This window comes from Gymnogyps californianus, chromosome 3 (assembly GCF_018139145.2).
Source record: "Gymnogyps californianus isolate 813 chromosome 3, ASM1813914v2, whole genome shotgun sequence".
Classification (NCBI taxonomy): domain Eukaryota; kingdom Metazoa; phylum Chordata; class Aves; order Accipitriformes; family Cathartidae; genus Gymnogyps; species Gymnogyps californianus.
Window position 1 is genome coordinate 117,744,475 of NC_059473.1, and position 25,150 is coordinate 117,769,624.

Below are 25,150 nucleotides of genomic sequence, written 5' to 3' on the forward strand. Positions count from 1 at the left end.
TAGAAAGAAGGAAAGTCCCATGACTCTCCAGTAAACAGAATCAGTTGCATGGGCACAGTCCCTTCACTTTGAACGTATCTGGTTCCTCCCCATGCTGCTGCAACTGTGGTCTCAACATTTCTGCCTCAAGCATCAGTATCTGTTTCATTACGCGGCAGTGTAATCTGAAAATCCACTGGCTAGTCTCAAAAGCTAAACCAGTTTCTGATGCAAAGAAGGTCACTTAAATCCACTGTCTGTCTGCAGGTTTGAAAATTAGTCCAAAATATCCAGAAACTGAATTCTATTACAAATTACTCTAAATATTAGTGAAAGATTCAAGGGGGATTTAGAAGTGGAAGTATATAATTCTGTAAGAAAAGTAAGGAATTAATCAGTCTTTCTGCATCACAGAGAACTTTCTCCAGTACCATTCTCACTAGTACCACATTAAAGCTGTTAATAAATCATGTAAGTTAGATACCCAATGCATCATCTAAATTCATCTGTTTGCAAGGGCAGGACTTCCCCTGACTATATTCTGTAGTGTTTTGTTTATTTATAAATGTCTCTATGAACTCCACAGAGAGACTATTTCACAGGTTCATGGCTAGAAAGCTTTTCCTTATTACACTTGGCTCTGTTCCCCTTGCTTAGATCATTTTAATTTCTAACTATCACCTGTAACTTCTGTTATCACAACTGGTAGGATGTTTTTTTCTAGTTTTTTGCTATCTGTAAAGGAGAGGGATGAACAGATGTGAGGAACAGTTTACTTGTCAGCAATGTGCTATAGCAAGGATCTGGTTCTCAATAGTAACATTTCATGCCATTTCATGCCATTTCATGGGTGCAACCATGGCAGAGTAATAGCCATTTTCTCATGGTGGACTTACCTAATTTGTGGCTTGGCAGAAAATTTCATACTTCAGTCCTTAGAGCAAAGAACTGAAATTTAGGCATGCATCAAAACTGGTATAATTCTTTAAAGCTGCTGAGCAAGCACTGTTCTCGTGGACTTCATTAGGAGAGCTAGGCCACCTATAAGTAGTTATATATGGATTCTGCAATCCATTTTAACCTTTTAATACTGGCACTTTTGACCAGCGTTCTCTACCTTCTGTACAGTCAATCGAAAAATGAAACACTTGGCCATGTTCCAGACAAGAGCTCCCTCCATGTGTATTCCCTCACTGAGCAGCCACAGTTACCTTATGGTATTTTTAATATCCTGTGGAGCCCTGGCAGCACCCTAAACCCCTTCTGAGACTTGGGGAAACTGCGCACTGAGACTTGGGGAAACTGCGCACCTCATCCACACATCTCCCTTGTACTCATCCTGAACTCAGCATGACCTCTGATTGACCACCAACCCCATCTGACCTGGAGGAGACAACGTCAGGGTTGTCCTGGGGCCTTGGGGTGTTCTGGCTGTGACACACTAGGGTTACATGGACAGAGGACACACGTGGAGAGGGCCAGGTCTTTCACAGCATACCAGGAGCCATTGCCAGGATCCATCCACAGGGGGATTTTTATCCATACAGAGTAATCTGGTATTTCTTTCTAAAGCAGGCCAGCTGGGCTGCCCCAAACCCATCCCTGAACAGTTCTCCAGCAGGTGAGTGAGGTGGTAGTAACTCAGGTACACTTGTAGCCAGTGAATCTAGTATCAGTGTTCTCTAAAGTGCCAGCAGACAATAAATATTCCACCCTTTGCCAAGTCCTGCAGAGTTCTGAAGACACAGGATGAAGGTACATCACCACTGAATCAGTAAAACTATACTTTGGACCAGCCAGTCTCTCTTTAACTTTCTCTAAAACATCTCAATAGAAAACAAGCCATAATCTATAATAATCAGAAAAAAATAGGACAGACTCTCACAAAAAATCACACGTTCACAAAATAACTACATACTTTTCTTGTTAATCACTGGATTCATGTTTATAATTTGGTCAGATCATCCTGTAACCAGTCTGTAATCATGGCAGCCATCTCCTTGCTGGCATCTAGCACAAAGGCGTGGCGGAGCCCTTTCTCACAAAGTCGAATGTCCCCGTCTGGAAAATCCATTTTGATCTCATCGTAGTAGTGCTGTGGACACCAGCTGTCTCCAGTTCCATAGTAAAAAATCAGCTAGAAAACAAAGCATATCAAATCATTAATTTGAAAAGTTACTGATGAAGCAACCAATATCCAAACAAAGAGCACTGAGTTATTTGGAAATAAGCGATGCTTCATGACCCAAGATATACTGTGAGGAACAGCAAAGTTCTTGGTTGTTTCTTGGTTGTTTCCAAGTCTGCAATTATGATGAAGCCAATTAAATGCTCTGTGACTCAGTTTCCTCATCTGTAAAACTGTGGAACACAATACAGGCTTACCTCTGAAAACAGAGGTCTGCTGATGAAAGTCTGGCTATCTTAAGAAATTTGTTATTATGGATCAAAACATCTAGTTGTCTATGGAGTCCACCCCTAACCGGGCAAGCTGCTGTGTTTTGCCTAGCTATTAGCTGTTTTCTGTGTTAGCTTTCTAGCTATTTAATCAAATCGCAAAATTACCAGTGAACTTGATGCTATGTCCCAGCTGAAGGGGCTAACCATTATGGCTTTCTTCTGGATGTAAACTAAGAGAAAATAGGAGGTTACTCCACATTCGTGAGTAGCTGCTCAGTCTTACTGGTATCTGTTAGGTATGATCTCAAACCACCTGCCCGGTTGGGGCCTTAGGTGGAGGAGCGCCTATTTTTCTTAACCTCGGTGTTAGATGTAAACTAGAGGTGATTCACTCAGCCATGTTAGAATAACAGCAATTACGGTCATTCTCAGAAGCAAAACTTTTTTTGCTTGGAGAATTTTATAATCATAGAATCTTAGAATCATAGAATAGTTTGGGTTGGAAGGGACCTTTAAAGGTCATCCAGTCCAATCCCCCTGCCATGGGCAGGGACATCTTCAACTAGATCAGGTTGTTCAGAGCCCCGTCCAACCTGGCCTTGAATATTTCCAGGGATGGGGCATCTACCACCTCTCTGGGCAACCTGTTCCAGTGTTTCACCACCCTCATCATAACAAATTTATTCCTTCTATCTAGTCTGAATCTACCCTCTTTTAGTTTAAAACCATTACCATTACGCAACAGGCCCTACTAATAAATTTGTCCACATCCTTCTCATAAGCCCCATTTAAGTATTAAAAGGCCGCAATAAGGTCTCCCCAGAGCCTCTTCTCCAGGCTGAACAACCCCAGCTCTCTATCTTATCTTTGTGAAGTGCTGCCCGTGTAGAGCACAGGCACCTCCCAGAGATCAATGAGCAATTTTCTTTTGGGTTGTAATGTTGAACTAAAATTCTACCAAAGTCCATTTTGTTTTGATCTTGCCCTAATAAGCAGGTGCTACAGGGCCCATCTAAACACAGAAGTCATAAATTCCAGGCAAATATCATATTCAATGAAGTATCTTTTCTCTCTGTTAGAAACACTGAATGTCACTCTTTTCCAAGTCATCATTTCCCCCCATTTTCATCTCAACTTTGCATGCTATAGCTATGTTTTTCAATTTCTATAAAGTATTCGAAAGGAGAGTGGTTGTCTAGGAGAGAATAAAAACCTATGGATTTAAAACTATACAGGAACAAGATTAATGATGAAGACTCTATACTAAAATGTTTGAATGCAGGTACCAGAAGGATGTTGATCGCTGAACATATCACACACACAGCTTGGCCCAATTCCATTACTCTCATTTGTTTCATATTTCATTTCTGTACTTCAGTGAATAATTGAGCAATGCTAACATAAATTAGGGGACAAGAAGTTCTCCTTTCATCACAAAAATCTTCAATTCCATCATTTTTGTAGCCATGTGGAATATAAATAAATGCACCCACTGGGGCAGAGGCGGGCTAAGAGCCCAGACTGCATTTCACAAAATGTTACAAGTTTTTGTCTAACTCGCTTTTCTCTTGTTGAAGCGTACCCAAATCTTGGACATTACTGACTATTTGCTCTATCCAAAATATAATATCTCAGTTGCATAGACACCAACCCAAGTTATACTTCTATGTATATGTAAAACATAGAACAGAAACCACCCCACGTTAACAAACATTATTGGTTTCCATTGTCACTCACTAATTGCTGGAAACAAGGTATGTCGTTTGCTTTAGAGGAAAATTTCTTTTGATCTTGCCTTCAATTCATAAATCACAGGATGTCACACTAGCAAAAATTCTTCAAAAAAGCCAATGTAAAATGGCCAGCTGCTTTCAGGCCTTTTGAAAGCCAAACATCTGACCGAATTATGTTTAACTCTGGGCTCCATTACCAACAGATACAAAAATAAAGATTATGAAACTGAGAAAAAAAGAAATGGAGCCACTCCAGTTTAATGGAGTAGTCCTTGAAATTATTAGATCTTTTGATAGGCTAGTCGTAGAGTCTCATCACATGATTATTTACAAAAAGATGAAAAGTCATTTACACTTACAAAGGTGGATAAAATACTTGGCTTAGTCTGCATGAACTGCGAAATGGGCTGTTCTCCAGGTAGGGTTGTAAACTTGAGGACTCAGAGATTTGGAAATGCCTAAACAAAAGATTTATGTACATTCTTAGCTTGCCTCTGGTATATTTGCATTACGGTTTAATCTTTTATTGCATGATCCAAAGGATCCTTGACTCATTCAATCCACCGACAGGATGACGTTCAGCTGATGAGCTGCTATTTGATAGTACTTTTCATTTTAAATTCCGTGTGTGGTCTGAGGATTTGTTTACTACATATTTTATGGTTTACAGACAGAATTTATTTTCTTATGTGTGTTCCTCTGGCACACACCACTACAGGATTTGCATGCTCATGTTTAGTAATTTAGTTTTGCAACACCTTAGTGGCCATTTTTATCTCCACTTTGCAGATGGGGAGCACAGAAATTAATGTCAAACTACATACATTAATTTGAAAGTATGTAGTGGAGTCTGAAACACCTAGAGCTGGTTTTCCAGTGTGCGTAGCATTACACAGTATTGACTATGCTCAAAGGATAGCACTCCTGGACTTCATTTGTGGGTGCTCTGAAACACTGTCTGTCTGTCTGTAAAACAGATTTCAAGGTCTTAAATGAGATACTCAGAAAAGTGAGGACAAACTGTGACCATTTATGGAAAATATTAATGACTTTACCAACAGCCCATTCCTGGATGTGAAGTTTAGATGCCTTTACCATGAAGCTATCCATTTTTACTTCATATAGTTCCCTGTTTCTTTCAACAGACATTTTACAGCTTCTGCCACAAATGAGGTAGGAGTTCTGCATCCTGCTGTCTCCTTTATTACACAGCTCTTTTGGTTGGTTAATGAAAGAGGAAAAAGGAAAAGTGACGTTTTAATCAAAGACCACCTCTTAATGCATACATAAAAGGCGTCTGAATTAAGATTGGTGCTCCCTAACTTTGAAATGCTTGGTAATACATTATCAACTGGTTTTAGCAGAGCTTGTGCATAGAGCCTGCTAGACTTCAAGGAGGTAAACCAAAAACCAGGTATTTTACATGTGGCACCTACATGTATTGGCAACAGTGTCAGCACCTCTAGATCTGCTGCTTGAGGTGTCTGTTCCTTAAGGTAATGGTGTAATTGAAAGAAGTAGCACTGTCAGCTTCTGGCCAGAGGAACATGGGATTCCTTCCTGCTGGGTGTCACACTGGGTGTGTCCAACACAGAAATTAGTGATTTAGTTTGGATCTATTGTGTGTTTTTGAAGCAAATGTCATATTTGTCCAGTTTTACCATGCTTTGGTTCACACTGTGGAGTAGTCTTGGCTTTCAACTGAAACTAAGGCAAAGATGCTCTTCAAGATCACACTTAGTGATCTCCATTCACTAATGGACATTCAGTCCATGGGACCAGACAACTGTTGGCTAAAGTAATAACCCTCTGAGATGCCTACATTGGGAACGTCAGGTCCTCACCACTTACTATTTATTTATGTCTACAAATTCTCTTCTATTGTGCTGCTCCTGTTTTTAAGGCAAACATAGCCAAAGGCACCTGCTGAGAACAGGAACAATAAGATTTGGGAAATTCAGGTTCCATTCCAAGCAGAAAAGGGCAGAACATTTACCAACTACTGGCCTTGCTGTTCAGTCATTTGTCCAGTCTTTCCAAGTATGACTTCTGTCTTATCCCTTTCTGGTCTCAGGACTCTATCCCCCTTTGGCTCGTTGTTTCAGCTCTATTCTCCTTACCTAGTCATTTCCAGTTTCCACTACTTCTGCTTCTTATTCTAGTCCCACATGCTTGCCCTGCCAAGTCCAAATTTTAGTCTTCTGGTTTCTCCATCCCATTCTGAGTCTCAATTCCAACCCTAGTTGGTTTTTCCCTCAGCAATTCTCCACTTTTTTATCAGTCTAGAACCTCTATTCCCAGCCCTACTCCTCAAACATCTCTCAAACTACCAGTTGTTCCTAGTGTCAGGGTTGGGTTCAGTTCAGCACAAAACCATCTAAACACAGGTAAATGTATTGTGGTGTTTACAGGTGTACCAGGCATCCAAATTCCCACCACATAGTCAGAAAAGATATACTCAATAAAGCCATTGGTGCTTAGAAAGCTTTTCAGCTGAAACAGCAGGCGTCTACTGTAAGGTGGGTGAAGCTGCACTTCAGGCTCCACTAAGAACTCAGTTGCCTAAGCGTAAGTACCTACTGCCATTTGCGATGCTCTAGATATCTGAGGCATCTGCATGAGACTGGCAGGTATGACAGATTTTATAGGAGACCCACAACTTTCTGGCAAAACAGCTGGAGGCCAGATGGGGATATTCCACAGTGCCCAAAATTAAACCAGATGTCCATGTTTAAGGGCCAAATTCCACCTTGACTTCTTCAATAGATTTCTATTGACTCTAATGGGGTCATGTGCACCTCTAATGCTCACTGCACCTCTAGATTCCTACAAGTAAACTCATAAAGCATGATTCAGGTGCCCATACATAAATATCTGGCAGTGTTAGGTTAATGGTTGGACTCGATGATCTCAAGGGTCTTCTCCAACCTTATCCAACTATAAATGATTCTATGATCTCATGCAATTTAAGACTGATATGCTAGCATAACCCTGTTTGGTCTCCACTGCTGCTACAGGCAGCTCGTGTGTCTCATATGCCAGTCTTGCTTGGGTATCTCAAATCTACCACCTCATATAGCACCAGAAGTCTACCTTTGGCCAAACAAACGGAGCCTTTGGTTCTTCCTGCCTCCTCCTCCTCCGCCTCCTCTCTGTTTACTCCTCACTTACTAGTTCCCTCTATACTATCTCAGCACGTACCTATCTCCTCTGTACTAGAATGAATAGCTTCCTTCTCCAAGCCAAGAATTTTTACCATGAGAAAACAATGCATTTTCCCCTGAGCCTTATTTGTAGACATTGCAGAACCCTTTGGACTGAAATAAAAAAAAACCAGTCAAGGTAGGACAGACACTTGTGTCATATATGCAGTTAAAGTTTGGGTACATTATAACCAAGTAACTAAGACTAGTTTTATAACAGGAAGACTTGGGGAACTTTATTTGATGCTGCAGTTATTTTGTCTGCTTATTTCATGTGCAGATGTTGGTGTGTGCATTCTGTGTGTCTATGTGCATATGCCTGCAAATCTAAAACTTAAACATACATGTTTCTTAATTAGAAACTGCCAACAGAATTCAGAATTGTTTTCAAAATGCTTCCCTATTAGTGGATTATGCAATAAAATCTAAAAGCAGGATTGCAATTAAGGTGTAAATTTTCAGTGATCCAGATGGTGCTACAAGGCCTATGAAACCTGACAGATACTTGACTGTCATTTGTGGCATTGAGGGCCTCCCTTTCAATGCCAAAATGTCTGTGCTCTTTGCCTATGCCACACACAGCCACAAAATATACAGATGTTAGGATGTTACCTATTTTCCTAACATATTAAGACAGATTCATTTTAGACATATTTAAACAGAAGTTTCCAGAATCCAAATGTTCTCATCTTCATTTTAACATCAGGAGCTTTGCTATTGCAGCATGCAGGCAGGTATAATCAACGAACCATGTGTAACCAGAGGCACATGGGATCTTCATTAATGGTAGGAAACACTGGCGTGCACTATATGACTTGCATGGATCTGTAAAGTACATATTTTCCTGTGGACTGTGCATGGCTGTAAAGACATCCTGAGTCAGCACAACCACTGTACCAGCAGTGGAAAACTGCTGCCAACCTAAGCATTCAAAAATGGTAAGTCAGGCCCCCAAAATAATGAGACTAGCTTAAAAATAAACAGATTTACAAAACAATAAACAGAAGGTTCTTTCTATTTTTAATTCCAGGCTTAAACTTTTCAATATTTGCATTTTTTAACTCTTCTGCCATGAGGTGAGAGGATTATTTTTTATTCTTTTGCAATATTGAATGCTGAGACTTCCAGGTATTCCTGACTCAGAAGGGAAATGGCAGCTACCACTGGACATGACAAAGATTTTATATGATTCTTGATGCAATACCCTGCTTCCTAGGAGTGACCAAAACATGTCCTCTTTCAGGATCTGATGATGAGGGCAGAGTAAAGGGGATGTGGGTTATCTTTGCTGGCCATTTCAATACTGTGTTTGAAATAGTTATGCAATTTCTAAGTTTCAAATAGTTTTAAAATAACAGCAATGTTCTCGTAAGCTGTTTTACCATGAAATTGCTGAGAAGTATTTTCAGCCTTAGCTTCTGTAAAATAAAACACAAGTCAGAATAGGGCTCTGTCAGCCTAGTACCCTGTAATATGGTATGTGTACTCAGACACTGCACAATGATGGCAGCTGCTAAGTAAACATCAGAAGAATCTGAGATTAGTATCAACAGGATGTTTACATTTTAAAGAGTTTCTAAGAAAATAATAAAGATTTCCTGCAGTTGACTCCATTGGCACTTGTTTTAGTATGTATGACAGTTCACAGAAGTATAAATTACAGAGAGATTTCTTTTATGCCTCTTCTGTAGCTGTCATAGGTCACCACTGAAAAACAAATCCAAAAAGTTAAAAAATATTAATTGAGTTTCCTCTATCTCTCTGGAATTTGGTACATGTTATAACAACTTTAGGATCTTATTACATGGGCAGGCACCACTCCAGCTGATGGCAAAGAGCGAAGGACTGATCTCTGTGGATATAAACTAGCAGCACACGCGCAACAGCAAGCACGACTGTACCAGTGTCCTTGCTGAAATCCTTGTCTCTGATACATTAACTTTTTATCAGTATTACTCCCACATGCATTCACTGGTTGAGACAGCAGCTTCTCTCTGGGTGACATCTCTCAACAGTAACCAGCAAAGAGTTTCATTTGCTCTTGTATGAAAACTAATTTAAAAGGCATTAGCCCAGAATTAATTTTAGTTTCAATCAAGGTTTATAGAAAATGACTTAGCTTCTCTGGAATTATGAAAGCGTCTCCACCTTATCCTGCCAGAAGAATAGTATAAACGACATGGGAACAGACTGGTTTGGGACACACTTTTTTTTTTTTTGGACTTGCTTCTGTTGTACTTTGGCTTTACTAATCAGTTTCTGGGAAGAATTAAAAGAGCTGGCATTGCCCTAGGAAGCCCTACATGCTTTGGGATCTGGTTCTCCAAGACACCGTCTCTCTCCCCTTGTGATCCTGCCGTGGCTGAGATCAGTTGGTTTGACGGCAAGGTCTTTGGAACTTGCTTCTCAGCTTGTTTTACCAGAACGGGGATTTCTCAGCTTTCCAAGGGCAGTGCGAAGCCAAACGTTTTCTGCTGGACCATTTTAAGAAGAGGTAGTTGACAATCTGGCGTACACAATGCTATTTTTAAATACTAACCTGTAGGGGTTGTAGTAAAGGTGTAATGGGTAGTTCAAGTATTTGCGGTGATTTTATTTAACATAAGGAACAAATAAACAAAACTAGCTTCCCTGTCTGGAAAGGGAGTGGAGAAACATTTTACTTTCAGAGAAACTGGGATGCCAGTTTCTGAGACATGGCCAGACATAGTGGCTACTTTGCACATGATTCAAAATGCGTTACTGCTCTCCCCGGTGTCAGGTACGGTGTTCTACCAAAGGCGCAGGGTGCAGGCTCCCTGTTTTCATGCCTTTGTCAGTGTTAACTGGAAATTTGGTAAATCGAGGAAGGGGAAAGGGCTTCTCTTTAACTTAGCTGCAGTTTGTTAGCAATGCTACCAGGCTGCTCTGCATGTACACCCAAGAGATCAAGCAAGGCCACTTCTATTTCCACTTTCTCACAGATAATGAAGGGTCAAACTCAATGCAAAGTAAAAATGTGCTTTTAAAAAGGATGCACAGGATTTATCAACAAACTAGGGTGATTAACTTATTTATACTGTCTATGTTACTTTTAAAGACTTAAAAGCGTTTCAAGGATATATATTTAGATGTGTCAGGAACATGAATATTTCAGAAGTCAAGTCTGTATAAATACCAAAATAAAAACAAACAGACCTGAAACCACTATTTAAGCAATACTATAACTGGGCCAAATTCTTCCAACCATCTTTACTGCAAACAGTATTTCCCTCTGAATATCAGCCTGACACTGTCTACATTCAGTGGGACTTTATCTAAGGTGAATCAGCGAGATCTCTCTTGCAACAGCAGGATCAGCATCTGGCCATAAATGGCAATTTTGTTCACTGCCATGCAATGAGCTCTGTGGCAGAGGGAGGGAAGGTAAGTGATTAAGGTGTAGTAAGGGTTGGATGGTAACTTCTTAGGTATTCTTCAGAAGGCTGGGGAAATATTGCTGTCTTTGCTCATTGTGTATAGCATACACCTTATACCCATCCCCCAAATCCTGGAAATTCATGTCATCGCTTCTTTATTAGAATACCACACAGCATGAATGATGGTACCAGGAACTCAGTTACAGAAGAAGTCAAATATCACAGATAAGTACACTGTGGCACATTGAACTTTTTGAATGCTCACTGGGATCCTTTTCCACCGAGGAGAGAAACTGCTGATCCCTGATTAGGCATTCTGGGTGCTTCAAAGAGAAGGTTGTTCTTGTGGTTAAATGACACAGGCACCAAAATCCCCAAGCACATGTGCAACTTCCCTAACTTCAACTCTGCACCTCCAGGGAGCGCATGCCAAAAAGGATGTGAGACCAGCCAAAAAAGAGGTGTTCTTGGCTCGAGAGCGCACTTTGCACCTATTCAGAAAGAGTGTTTGGAAGGTTTTCACAAATGTAGGCAAGCAACTCACTCAGGCTGTGGGCAAGCAAAGTATTTGTAGTATTCTTTTAACCACTTATCTTGAGATCATGCTCCTCTCACTGGGAATAATTACTAAACTCTGTGGATGTCTACAGAGACTCAAACAAAAACACTGGGCAACATCAAAACAGCTGCTTCAGGGGTCAAAATAGTTCTTGGTTGCTCACTTTTAAAAATTTTCTCTAGCAAAGACAATTTTTCAAATGAAAAACCTAGCACTTTTCTGTGGAAAGGAAATACTTCATTTTTGCAATTTTTACTCTAAATCTCTCCAAGGTCCTGCACATGGGTCAGGGCAATCCCAAGCACAGATACAGGCTGGGCGGAGAATGGATTGAGAGCAGCCCTGAGGAGAAGGACTTGGGGGTGTTGGTTGACAAGAAGCTCAACATGACCCAACAATGGGCGCTTGCAGCCCAGAAAGCCAACTGTATCCTGGGCTGCAGCAAAAGAAGCATGACCAGCAGGTCGAGGGAGGTGATTCTCGCCCTCTACTCTGCTCTCGTGAGACCCCACCTGGAGCACTGCACCCAGCTCTGGGGCCCTCAACATAAGACGGACATGAACCTGTTGGAGCGAGTCCAGAGGAGGGCCACGAACATGATCAGAGGGCTGGAGCACCTCTCCTATGAAGACAGGCTGAGAGAGTTGGGGTTGTTCAGCCTGGAGAAGAGAAGGCTCCAGGGAGACCTTATAGCAGCCTTCCAATACCTAAAGGGGGCCTACAAGACAGCCGAAGAGGGACTTTTTACAAGGGCATGTAGTGATAGGACAAGGGGTAATGGCTTTAAATGGAAAGAGGGTAGATTTAGATGAGATGTAAGGAAGAAGTTCTTCACTGTGAGGGTGGTGAGGCACTGGAACAGGTTGCCCAGAGAGGCTGTGGCTGCCTCATCCCTGGAAGTGTTCAAGGCCAGGCTGGATGGGGCTTTGAGCAACCCGATCTAGTGAAAGATGGCCCTGCCCATGGCAGGGGGGTTGGAACTAGCTGATCTTTAAGGTCCCTTCCAACCCAAACCATTCTATGATTCTATAATTCTATGATATCACTGTTTAGTTGATACTCTTGGAGAACACATTTCCTATGGTATTATTGGTGTGATATAAACTTGTATTACTTTAAATTCTAAAACCACCATTGAAATAAGCAGGAAGTGGTAAACATATACTTCATTCATTTCATTTTTTCAAAACTGAATTTCTTCCCCACCTAACCATCTATATATGGGTGGTTATAAGCCACCCACAATACAGACTTCCTCAATCTGAGTGAAAATAGGTTCATGTGTCCATAATCTTCCAGTTTATACTTTTTCCCATTTGATTAAAAATGATTCTTCTCAGACAACAGATTTTTTTTCATCTTTGTATCTCTACTTCAGATGTTTCCTGTCTTTTTCCTTACACAATCAACGTATCTGCTACATCAGACCACTGGCAAAACTAAACTAAAGGAGCATATAAACCTTTTTTGGTTTAACATGCTAACCAAAAGAATCATGATTTTCAGTTGCTGGAGGAGATGATTTATGGTCTTAAGAAATTATGAACCACTACAGAAAGCTACTGCCAAACTGATTCAAGACTTCCTGAAGTCTGTGGGAGCTCTTCTACTGATTTAGATGGGCTTTGGAGCAGATCCTACACTTAAAAACAGGACTACTTTGCATTACACATGGAGTAATGAACAAAATATATCTCAAATATAAAATCTGAGGGGTGACTTTTTTTTACAAAATTTCCTCTGTAAGTACTCTGGTTTTACCCTTTAATGCAATATCTTCTTGACTATAACAGGTTTATAAGCCTGCTTCACAGAAAAAGAGTCAATAAGGCTAAGTCTTAAAATAAAGCAATGAATGTGGCAAGATGCAGACTTAAAAAGTTAAGTGCTGTAGAGAGCCTCTATATGGAAATATCATTGTCCATCAGAGGCACACTAGTGAATGCCCAACATAACCATTTTCCCTTCCCTTTTTAAATTTTTATTCTATTTGTAAAAGCTCCGTGATGCTTAATGCTGATCCATCTTTTAAGAATACAGAAGTACACCCACTTCCTTTTGTGCAAGAATTACAATAAACTTCCTCTAGTGCAGTAGTATCTTTGCCTCCAGTTTCTGTTAGGAAAGGGAGTTGGTGCTATTACAGTAAAAGAATGCAGCTCAGCTGGCTTAGACACAATCAGCTAATGATAATTAACCATCAAAGCTGACCAAATCTTATATCAGTATCCCCTACCTTATTTGTTTGGATTTTGTGATTTATCACAACTCCTGTGTCATTGCAATAAGAAGCCTACATTCATGTACTGCTTGATCCAGACGAATAGCTTTAGAACCAGTATTTTAAATGCTCTATCATATATTACTCCATTAGAAGACTGGTCTCCATTCTCCTCATACAGTTCCACTGCTATTTAATGTGCACAACTTCTGTCTTTAGAAGATTATAAGTGAAATATCTCACTTAATTATCCAAACAATATTCCAGCTCCCATTCTTTCAACATAAATCTGAGCAATTAGCACTGTTAGACTAAGAATCTGGGGTCTGGAGATAAAATTTCTCCTGGCCCCTAACTAGTAATAATTATAGCTAAACCTGGACATGGAAAGATTGGAACAATTTAGTGTCTCTTCTTCTTTCTTCTTCAGATCACAGAATGCAAATAAGATCCAGAAATAACTCTTCTATTCCACAGCAGCTGGCAAAGTCAGGTGTTAAGATTGGCTTTTAGCATATGATCACAGTGACTACTAAACAGTATAAATTTTTTGAAGTGACAGCTTGCCAGTTCTATAGCAACTTGGACTATAGTTCCTGTTTTTATAAACTTCCAACCTTTATATGTTAAGCCCATTTTTATTGTCAATACACTTCAAATTTAACATAATGCCAACTCAAATTTTTTTCCTTAATTCTTGCATTCCCAGAAATTACTAGAAGATGAAAAAAGAGAAGCATTTAGCTTCATTTTTAGACCTGCTTTTTCTTCAGTTTGCCAACTGCTTATAAGCTCGCTTCAGTGTTTTGTTTTCTTGAGTATGTTTGCCACTTTAAAAGTATGAGGACATAGAAGAATCAATAAAAGAATGTTAACACAGGTTTAAAAAAGCTCATGCCTGCCAAGGCCATGCTTAGATTGACAGAGTCAACAAAAGCACAGATGAAGCAGACTAGGACACCTGCAAACTCTTACTGTTGGCTATGGGCCTTCATTCAGTACAAGAAATAAGTATTTTTGTAACGTGAAGCATCTGAGTAGACCACCTGAAGTCACTGGAGTTGCAGCTGATTGTCATCACTATCGTCCTCATCCAATGAAGCTTTTATGCTTAACTTCAAGCATGTGCGCTTGTGATTAAAACTTCCAAAAGCACCTGAAGTCCTGCTCCTGCAAAATCTTCACTTTTGTACCCTGACTAACATGGTAACCTGCAGTCTTACCCTCAGTTTCAGGGCACTAACAGGCCTTACCAGCCTTGCCCTGGGACTCTGACCCACACTCCCTGCCTATGGGTCCAGGGTCTCCATCTCTGTCCTTTGCCTTTAGTCTCTGCCTCTCAAGCTACATTGTAGGATTATCTGTCTCCAGCCCTGGCCCCGGCCCTGTGTCCTACATTGACATCGGGCCTACACTGTACATAGCTTGTTGCCTGGATGGATCCCACCTTGCAGCTTGCCTTCCGTCATGTCTTTGGCCATGCCTCCTAGATGGACTTTGGACCCACGTTGTAGCCTTGTCTCTAGTCCTGTCTCTGGCCCTGTCTCCTTTTGCTCCTGACTGGATTCTCTGGAGGGACGCTGGACCTGGTTCATTTCTTTGCCTTGTCCGGGACAGTCGATGGACCCTGTTACCTTGCCCCGCTCCAGTGCTGTGGGACTGGACCCTGCTTGGTGAAGGCACTGCCTGTGCTGGGGTCAGTCTCAGCTCACGGCTCCCTTTCCCTCAGGGAACAGGCAGACCCTGCAGCTCCCTGACACTCGGAGAGGTGATTCAGTCAGTAAAATCAACTGTTTTCCTTGAATTCATTGGGCTTTGGATCAACCCATGGAAAGTTTTGTTTAAGACAATGAGAATATTTGCAGTCTGCAAGATCAGCCCTTCAGTTTCTTCACTCAGATTCCCCTCGAAGTGCAGGAGAACTTTGAATGCTCTGCAATAAAAATATGAAAAACCAGGCATGCCTACTGCACTGTAGCGTTTCTCGTTCACGTGTGCTATTTCAACTCCTTTAAAAAAACTAGAACTGAAACATCTGAACATACCTTTCAAAGTGCAGAGAAGGCAAATGAGATAAGTAAAAAATAAAGCCATTTTCAGCCAAAAAAAGAAAGACTGATTTATGAAGTGAACTTTGTACCGTATCTATTTACAAGGCACAAAGTAATCCTACAGAGATCTCGGACCTCTGTCCTAGAAAATTCCATTCTCCAAGGAAAACCTCTGCCAGTGAAAAGCGCTGGAATCATTCTCCCAGCAAAAAGACAGGGATGATACAAAAAAATGGACGAAAGGAAAGAGACACAGTAGCATAATATGTTATACTGATTATCTACTCACACAGAGGCTACACCAATAGTAGTTTATTAAATGTGACAGTTTTCTGGCTCATAAGCCATCTGGAACTGTCTGACCATGGCCACACTATTACATTCTCTCAGCCTCCAAAACAGGGTGACCACATCGAAGCTCCAATTAGGAACAGTTCCTGGCCTGCGCCAACCCCTGAACCATGTCTGGGAACTGACTGGGAGAATGCTATTGGTCCAGATGAAAACTGTACCAGGTTCTCTTTCAACAATAAATCTGTACAGACAAGAAAGTTCAGTGCAGGAGAAAGGTCCCCAAAACTACTTCATTTACTTGTATAGCAGCAGCTCCAGTCTCTGAGGAATGCACCTTCTGTATCCCTCTCTTACACTACAGTCGAATGGCTGAAACTGTGGAGCCATAATAATTTTGCTGACTCCTCTCTATTATGTTTTGATGCCATGGAAAAATCAAGCCTGCAGAATCCCATGATATTAACTGACACCACACAACACAGATGGTACATGTTCTGCTTGACCTGTGCAGCAGCAAAGTCAGAGGATTTGGTCAATCAGCCTCCATTCATGTCCTGGCTGGCCATCTGCCTGTCTGATCAGAACCCAGGTAACTACTGGCCTCACTGGGAACCACAACTCAGGCTTAGCCAGAACTGATTCTCCTCCACCAAGGAAAACATACCAGATAGGATACTAAATCTGATAGTGGTGAATGCTACATCTACAAAGGTGTGGATCAATGACATTTTAATGATCAGTGGCCCCTTTAATGGCTTCTCCAAACTCAACAGAAAGACACTAACATAAAAGCAGAATCAAGCCTGCTGAAATTCTGGTTTTGCACAAATATAACTGGATGCAACATTTCCTCATGCATGTGGGCTTCCCATGAAAACTCTGAGGATTAAAGAGTTACCTTCTTTAAATTCTGCTTTATGGTTGTACTGTCTCTCTCCACAACCTTCATCATTTCTTGGCTTGCCATATACAAGATGTTGGCTGCAGAAAAAGAAACACGCAATAATGTAAGTATACAGCAAAACTTTTAGAAAAAACAATACGGGCCCAACCCTGCAAAAAGGTGAGGCAACTAGAGCAGTCATCATCTTGACAATCCCACTGAAAAGAATCCCACTGACAGAAAGGGCAGAATTTCTCTCACCTAACTGAATCATTAAAAAGACATATAGACTAAATTAAGTCACCCTCCATTAATTAATTCCATAATTAATGGAAAGGGAAAGACACCTTTGGAACATAACTCTATCCATCTGTCTTACAGACTTCTGAATCAGCCCATGGTGATGACTCTCTCTCTCCTGACCAGAGAAGGAACTTTGATGACTAGCTTTCACTACATACTTTTAGAAAGGTAAAAGTAAGCATGATAAATCACCCATGAAGTGCTTGCAAGAGTGGGCTTTTAAATACAAAGCACACATTAAAAGGCATTGTTAATCAATAGATTATTAAATTATTGACATTTCAATATGCAAGTCATTCAAATACTCAACAAATAATAAAAATAATGGCAAACATAAGATCATTGAAAACTGCAGTCCTGCCTAATATTGATGGTACTTACCCAGACAGGGCTGGACTGGACACCAAATGTCTAAGCCTTACCTTTCTGGAATGTGAAGTATTAAAAATGGCTCAGTGCAATTTATTGTGAGTTGATCTGCAAGATACTCTCAGAGACATAAATGATTGAGTCTAATGCTTGGACACCTAATTAAAAGCAGTCTAATTTTATGAGGTGTTGAGTTCTGGCAGGTCCCATGTATGCTAGACAGCAGTGGGGACTTCTGAAAAGTGGGTCAGTTTGCCTGGATGCCTAAATATTCATAAATTTAAACATTTTGACACAGAAGGATTATACTGTGTCCACCTAGCCTGGCTTCTGTTACAACAGAACCTACAGAAGCTCGGCAAGAAATTTCAGTGCACAGTCCAAAACCCGGCTTTGGCCATGCACATACCTGTTAGATTATGAGTTTTGCTGCTAGAATAAACCTCATGTATTCAACTGCAGAATCAAGACTTGCTACATGACCATCAATGTTGCATTATGTCTGCAGATAGTGAGAGGTCCTCCAAAGGGTGTTCAGACTTACCCAGTTTTAATAGGGGCTATCCATTTCTGACATAAGTGCTGTACTGAAGAAATGTGCAGATATCACTATCCAAAGAACTAGCACTTCTTTTACCCCTTTTTTTCTGCCCTGTCAGCTTACTGTGCTAATAAGAAGGCCAAGCCTCTCCTGTCCTCACAATCTGAAGCCTCTATGCTTCTTGGATCACAGAGACATTCATAACCTCTATGTGGGAATGAAGTGCAATATTCTTCTCCTTTCTCACCAGTTTGCAAAACCAATGGAAGGCCCTGAATGGCTAAATTACCTTAAAGCATTTTAATTTCTAGGTCCTAGAATGACTGAAAGTATTCTAAAATACTAAATCCTCTCCTGAAAAACAGGAGAAAATGGAAAGACTCTGACAATTTTTAAAATCTGAACCAATGAAGTTTTGTGCACAAATAGTTAATGACAGTGTTGGATCTGATACTGCTCTGAGACAGGAGTAATACATTCTCACTATGTGTGATAGGAAAGGAAATGGCAATCACATAGGTCTTTGGTGGTAACCAAAACATGGAGTTGGCTGAATTCCGGCAGTGCTCTAAGGAAACAGAATGCCACTGGAGAGATGAGTGATGGCTCTAGAGATCAAATGTTAAAAGACAAAGCCAGTGCTCTCAACTGACAAAAAAAAAATCCTAGAAAGTAGTATCTACTTCTGAGCCAGCCAAAGAAGATGCAATTCAGTTATATGCCTGCAGAGCTCTGTCTTTTTCAATTAAACGTTGAATGCAGCTAGTGCAAGCTCTTCCTTTCCTAGACAAGACAAAAGGGTTGCAGATGTGACATCATATAGACAATCCAGCAAATTTGCTGGTCTCATCCTATTCTACTGGGCAAAGGGGCCTCTATGCAGTTTTGTGTCTAGCAGCCCCGTCATCTAATCTTGTGGGGCAGCTGGCAAAAGTCTGTCCATCTACAGCATTGTTAAGTTCATACCCTGACATTGTTCTTCTTTTTCTCTCTGTTTCAGCTCCAAACACTGATGCATTATACACCTTTGTTTTTAGAAGGACACACATCTTAGAATGCACCTTCAAAAATCATCTAGGAAAACCTTAAATAGGTATTTATTTAATTTCAGATTGATTTCTGTTTCTAATGTGACAAATATGACTTTAATGCTCAAAACTCCTACCTTTAAATGAAGCTAGCTGTCTGTCAAAAGCACTGCTCTGTGTCAGAAGGAAAGGCAGAACATGGAGAGCAGCCCTTGCTACCCTACGTGCTGGTCTTTCAGGAGATGGATGTGGCTTACTATGGATTGACAAGATTTCACAAAGCACTAAGTGCAAGAGCCTGGATTTGGCAGGGGATCTGTGGCAATAGCACTTGTACCCAACCCATTATATGAGGATTTTAGTATGCCAGGCCTTCTATTTTCCAGGCCAGAATAAGGTTCTTGTTAGTAGGACACGGTGGATAGCCTACATGCAGTCAGAACTTTTGCCATTACCTTGCGGCATCAGCAGTGCACGGTAGGCAGGGATGAAAATACTGGTGGCCACCAGTGCAGAACCTGACACGTACTGGTTCATTCAACGTTACTGGGATTCTGCAGGCAGCTCTCCACCTCCAGTTCAGTCATACAGCAAAATTGGGAACAGTAAGTACTCCCCTGCTCCCCTTCTCCCATCTTACTGGTTTCTCTGTCCTACCTCTTGTTCTTGGTGGGTTCTGCTCATATTTCTGAGTTGCTTGTGTGTTTTTTGCAGTAAAAAATAAGAAATGAAGTGGAATTCACACACTTAGTAAACTTAGATTAGTCATAAAGATCCTAAAAGTAAAACTATAAGACAGCAAAGGCAATAATGACAGTACTTTAAAAGGAACCATCTCTGAAGGCTTGTGTACTGTGCAAGAAAGGGAATCAGGAAGGCAGGATTAAGCTAAACCGGATGAATGGCAAGGTTCAAGAGTCTATTTCAACCAAAGAGAAATCCTTCAAATTTTGGAAACATGATCCTAGGGAAGCCAATAAACAGGAACTTAAACTTCAGCAGGCGTTAAGTAAGAGGAAATTGCAAAGAGCAAAAGTAGGTTTCCAAGAACAAACATTAAAAGATTTAAAAATAAACAATAAAATATTCCTTAGGTATATCAGAAACAAGAGGCCTACAACAGAATTTGTACAGGCTAAGGGAGTTGCTAAAGAAGATAATTACACTGTTTGGAAGCTAAATGACTTTCCTTTTTTTGCATCCAACTTTCTTGTTCAATACATTCAGGAGGTTTCTGCTCTCTGTATTCTTTTTCTGGCAATAACAATTTCTCTTTGAGTAGTGAGGTATCAAGAAGTAGCAACAGTGGAGAATACAGAATATATCAGGGCTAGAAGGTACATTTAAGAGTTTTAAAGAACCTTAAATTCAGAATTGCTGAGTTGATAACAATCCTGCTATGTAAGAATCACCCTGTCCTGTGGCTTAGGGAGTAGAAAATACTGTAATTGCTACTGATTTTACAAAGGAAAATAGCATTTTACTGATCTATAATTTCTTGACCATTTCAATAAACACAACCAGATGAGAAAAATTACTGGTCTTCTAAAAGCTCTCTGTTACATTTCACACAGTAAACTTTGGTTGAAACTAAACAGCTGTAAAATGAAAGGTTGTAATGTGTTAAGAAATAGCCTTGAAGCAAAGAAAAAAGATTAGGATTAGATTAGATTAGATGGTTTTCATCACAGCAAGGAATAAGGTCTAGATTCATCACAAATACAAAAAAAGTAGTGACTATTACTAAAATCTCTAAATAATCATTGAACACAACTCGTGATTTGATCATTTCTGGGGTGGGTTAAATCACCTCTCATCAAGATGACTCTCTTTTCACTGATAAGGCCTTTAGACCTTAACTTGAATTAAGTGCCTAAACTGAGGTGGGATGAATCCTGGCCTAAAATTCTAGTCCAGCTTCATATTAAAATTATGAATAACTTATTTCTTAATGATCTGGTCAATGGATAAGTAGTTTAGTGATAGCATTTGCACAGGAAACAATGCTAGTCAGTTTGTGAGCACCAGGCAGTGAGAAATGTGAGAGAGACCTAAAGAGGAGAGAGAAAACATCAACGCACTAGCAAATGAAATTCAAAATGAAGAAATGGTAAGCAACATACAAGTGGAAAAAAAATCAAAATATTCTTTTCCCTTACAAGCTTCTAAATTAATGCGAAGAATGGAATCAGAAACCAGAGACCTCTAAGATGACTGTTGTTCACTGTGCACATTTACTCAAAATTCCAATCAAATCATATATTATGTTTCCCAAATAGGAGGAGGATGATGATACAGAATTCTGCAGTACCATCATAGAAATTACGTAACATGACCACACCTGCAGAACTGTGTATGCTGACAGTCACAAGCTCTGTGAGACACTGCAAAACTGAGAATGGTGGTGAAAACAGTCAAAGAAGTACAATTAAAGATGTGTTGTTGCCATCATGTTCATGATACTTCATGATAAACTGTTTTTCCCTCTCTTACAGCACAATACATTAAAATGCAAAACAATAAAAGGAAGTACTTTTTAAATGTCATATGCAATTAACTATGAACCTTACTGCCACAGGAAACTGATAAGCATACGTATTTGCCGCATTCACATCTAAGCATGTTGCCCTGAGCTCCTCTAATTGTAAATACAGTTAATACAATTAATCTTAGGGCAAATATCTACAAAGGCCAGACAACTTGTACTTCCAACAATCTCTCCTTTCAGGTACTATTCTCTAGATCCGCTGCCATTCTTGCTGGGTTCCCTCTGGATATGTCCAGTGGCTCATCTCTCTCTTGAATTTTACTGACACAGTATTTCAGCTCATGCCAGAGAGTGTCTCTCTCTTCAACAGCAGAGCTGTAGCTCTTTCAGCCCATGCACCTCTTCGTATGTACGGAAGTCATGTCTCACTTTACAACATGACATGTTAACCCATATCAGCTTGTGACCCACAACATTCCCACGATTTTTTCCTGCAGGACTATTGCTTAAGCAGTGATTTACCATCCTTGTACTTAATTTACATAAAGAACAACTTGGCTCTTTAAGGAATGACAGCATTCTCCTCTCCCTGCTCCCCAACCACTTCTCTTAGCTTGTGAAGGTAATTTTGATCCTGTCCCTCTCCAGCATATCTGCAGCATATTCTAGCGTGGTACTATCTGTAAACTCAGTAAACACACACTGTATTCCATCAGTCACATCCCTAACACAACTAGTGAATAGTAAAGGAATGAAGTTAAGACTGTTACAAAACCCTACTAGCTACCTCTTTCCAGTTTCAAAAATCCTCCTGAATCCCATTTTCCAAACAGTCATACATCTGTCTAGTAGTTGTTTCAGGTATGTCATATTTCCCAAACTTTGTTGTAAGAACATAACGGGGGACACTATAAAAATCTTTATTAAGGTCAAAATATCCTGAAACTACTGCTTCCCTCTAATCCACATTACACTGTAAGATGTTCAATGTCTGTGGAAAGCTATATTGAAAGAGATACCATTATAGAGCAGGAACAGTAACCTCTCTTGCTGCTGTGGAATGTCAAACTGGGCTTCTTCAGAAAAGCTATTTTTCTCAAAAGCTAAGTCACAAGTTCAGGGAGAAATCTCTCTGCTATTTCCTAATGCTACACTCTGCTAACCTTGGCATTTTTTTAATATTTAGTTCTTTCCTTTAAAAAAAAACTTGTTCTGTCCTTATTTAATGAATAATTATTTCAGCTGCTTTTTCAAAGGAAATAACTCAGAAGAATTCACTCACTTTTTGTGTGTAATTAGAAAGCCATCTCAAAAGGCTCCCAGGGACTGTTACAATGAGCATTTCAGCAGCTCTGAAAATCAGGCTGTGAACTGGGCACAACCAGAAGCTGAGACATGCAAAATGGATGGCCTCTGAAATCGTTCTTTAGGCTATGCAGGTTGTCTTGTGAGATCACCTTGTCACTTCTTGCCACCTGGTGTTACAATCTCTGGAAAGACTTCCAACTTGCTTTAGCTGAAAATCTCTAAAGATTCCCAGAATCATTACCAAGAGTCCTGGAAAAATATTTATTGTTTTTGATCATCGTGATTTCAAGTACAATATAAAATGCAACCTAGAGCGCACGTGCTGAACTTCCTGAGTGATGAAGCTGTCTCACCGAAATCTGCAGAATTAGTCACTGCACAAAATAAGGCACATCCAGGAGCCTGCAGGGCCTTGGCTCAAAATGCAAACACAGGGAACTCCCATAATGGGCTGTGTGGAAGTTGTATCGGAGTTGTGACCTCGGTGTCCATGCTGAAGTTAGACTGAACATGTAGCTTCAATCTGTTTGGCATTCACCACTGTATCTCACTACTCATTGAAGAGAGAAATATCTGGGGTTTAGTAAAGACAAAATAAGATTGAAATTAGTATTCTGAAAAATCATTACATGTGAAAGATAAGACTGAATGTGGGATGAAAGGTCAGGAGGCCTGGAATTTTTCTGAACTATCCCTGAAGTCCTCTGAGACCCTGTGCAAATTACAAAATCTGTATGTCTCAGTTTCGTCATTTTAAAAATATGCTTCAGGCTGCTATGACAATGAAGTGGTTTTTGTAGACTTAAAAATACATGAAGTGAAAAGCATTGTGTAAACATAATGACTATTAACTAGTCCTTGAAAAATATATTTCTTTAACAGCAATGAAATTTACAGAGCCAAATTGATCATGTCCCTTTGGAATTGCCCACTACTACCTTGAATGTTGCATTTTACAGTGAGCAAACAACAAAATCTTCAAAGCTATCCGACGAACAATACATCAAAAACAGAGCTAAGGGCTAGCCTGTAAGAACTCAAAGTCAAGACGAGTCTCTGTGAGAAAATTGCACTTGTTGAACTTCAAATCTTTCTCTAAACTAGCTTAGTGAAGCCAACACAAAAGGCTTGGAGGACACAATACTGCGCACACATACACTTCTGTATATGATCTGCTGCCTCTTTGCTTTTAACAGGAATGCTTAAAGTGATAATGTTAAATATGTGAAGGATCAGAACTGTCCTGTAGTTTGAAATAGGTATGTCTTCCATCAATCCCTAACTGATATTTGGTTCAACCGAAATAAGCTGATCTTGTCATAAAATGAAGGTGCATGCAGTGTTTGCATGAGCTTTATGAGAAGTCGTGCAGTTGATAACAGTTTTCTACTGAAAGCAAGCCAGTTCTGTCTGCTTGCTGAAGGAGGAACTTAACCAGTGACAAATCACAAAAACATTCAGCGTCTGAAGAACCCCACCACAGCTCAGCTACGATAAGATGTGTAAATGAGATGAACACCAAATACATCAGTTCCTTTGGTAACTTGGATATTCAGAGCCTGAAATGAGAAGGGAGTTCTCATGGACATGAATGTGAGCGCTTCAGAACTGTGGTCAGAGACCCACACAATGACTTGAGAGCACTTTACTTGGCATGGACAGTTTGCAATATCAAGGCTGGAGTTGAATCCTAAATCCTGGCTTGCAGAGATTTGACTCAAGAAGCCATCTCTGTCCACTGAGGATACATAAACTGCAGTCTTCTCCTGAAAAGACTCTGGAAGAAAGGAACAAAGTCTATTCTTTTCTCATCCTTTGCCTGCATGGCAAAAGCCCAGTACCTCTGCGCTCTCGATTCCCATCTAGGAAACAGGCTCCTAAAGATTTCATCTTGAATCAGCCTACGATTTCTAGGAAAGGAACGTATCTTTAGCTTTTCCTGCCAACACATTTTTGCTTATTCAATTTATCTGGTTTAACAGTCTAAAGCGAATTTCAGCGGGTTTTTTTCTTAATTTTCTTGGCCTAATCCCATTCCTTCAAATCTGTATTTATGCATATACTGAACTGATACATTCTGAGTTGGCCTGGGTCAGTGGGATAATCCAAAGCACAGAAAGTGAAGCATATAACATGAATCTTTGCAGTATCATGGCCTCTATAAATATTTCTTCATGTGGATTTTTCACATAGCAACTAGGAAAGGAAAAGCACTTCTCAAAAAAAAAAAAAAAGAAAATGTGGTTGCAAACTTACAGAAACTGGCCAACGTACCTGGCGACAGCTGTAGAACCCCAAAGCATTTTTATTACATTCTATTCCATCTCAGGTTGCTGATTGTAATTCATAACCAGGTCACCAGAGTTTAATAATGAAAAAATCTATTGTTAAT

General features: G+C 40.2%; 1 protein-coding gene across 2 annotated transcripts in view; it reads right to left on the reverse strand.

The window, feature by feature from the left end:
* Positions 1–387: 387 nt before the first annotated feature.
* Positions 388–25,150, reverse strand: part of LDAH (lipid droplet associated hydrolase) — a 110,198-nt gene continuing 85,435 nt past the window's right edge. For both annotated transcript variants that reach the window (XM_050893771.1, XM_050893770.1), the window contains 2 exons: positions 16,737–16,819; positions 388–2,116 (listed from right to left, as the gene is read on the reverse strand). In XM_050893771.1, the coding sequence (XP_050749728.1) occupies positions 1,925–2,116; positions 16,737–16,819 (275 nt within the window). In that variant the 3' untranslated portion in view covers positions 388–1,924. The remainder of the gene's footprint in view (positions 2,117–16,736; positions 16,820–25,150) is intronic.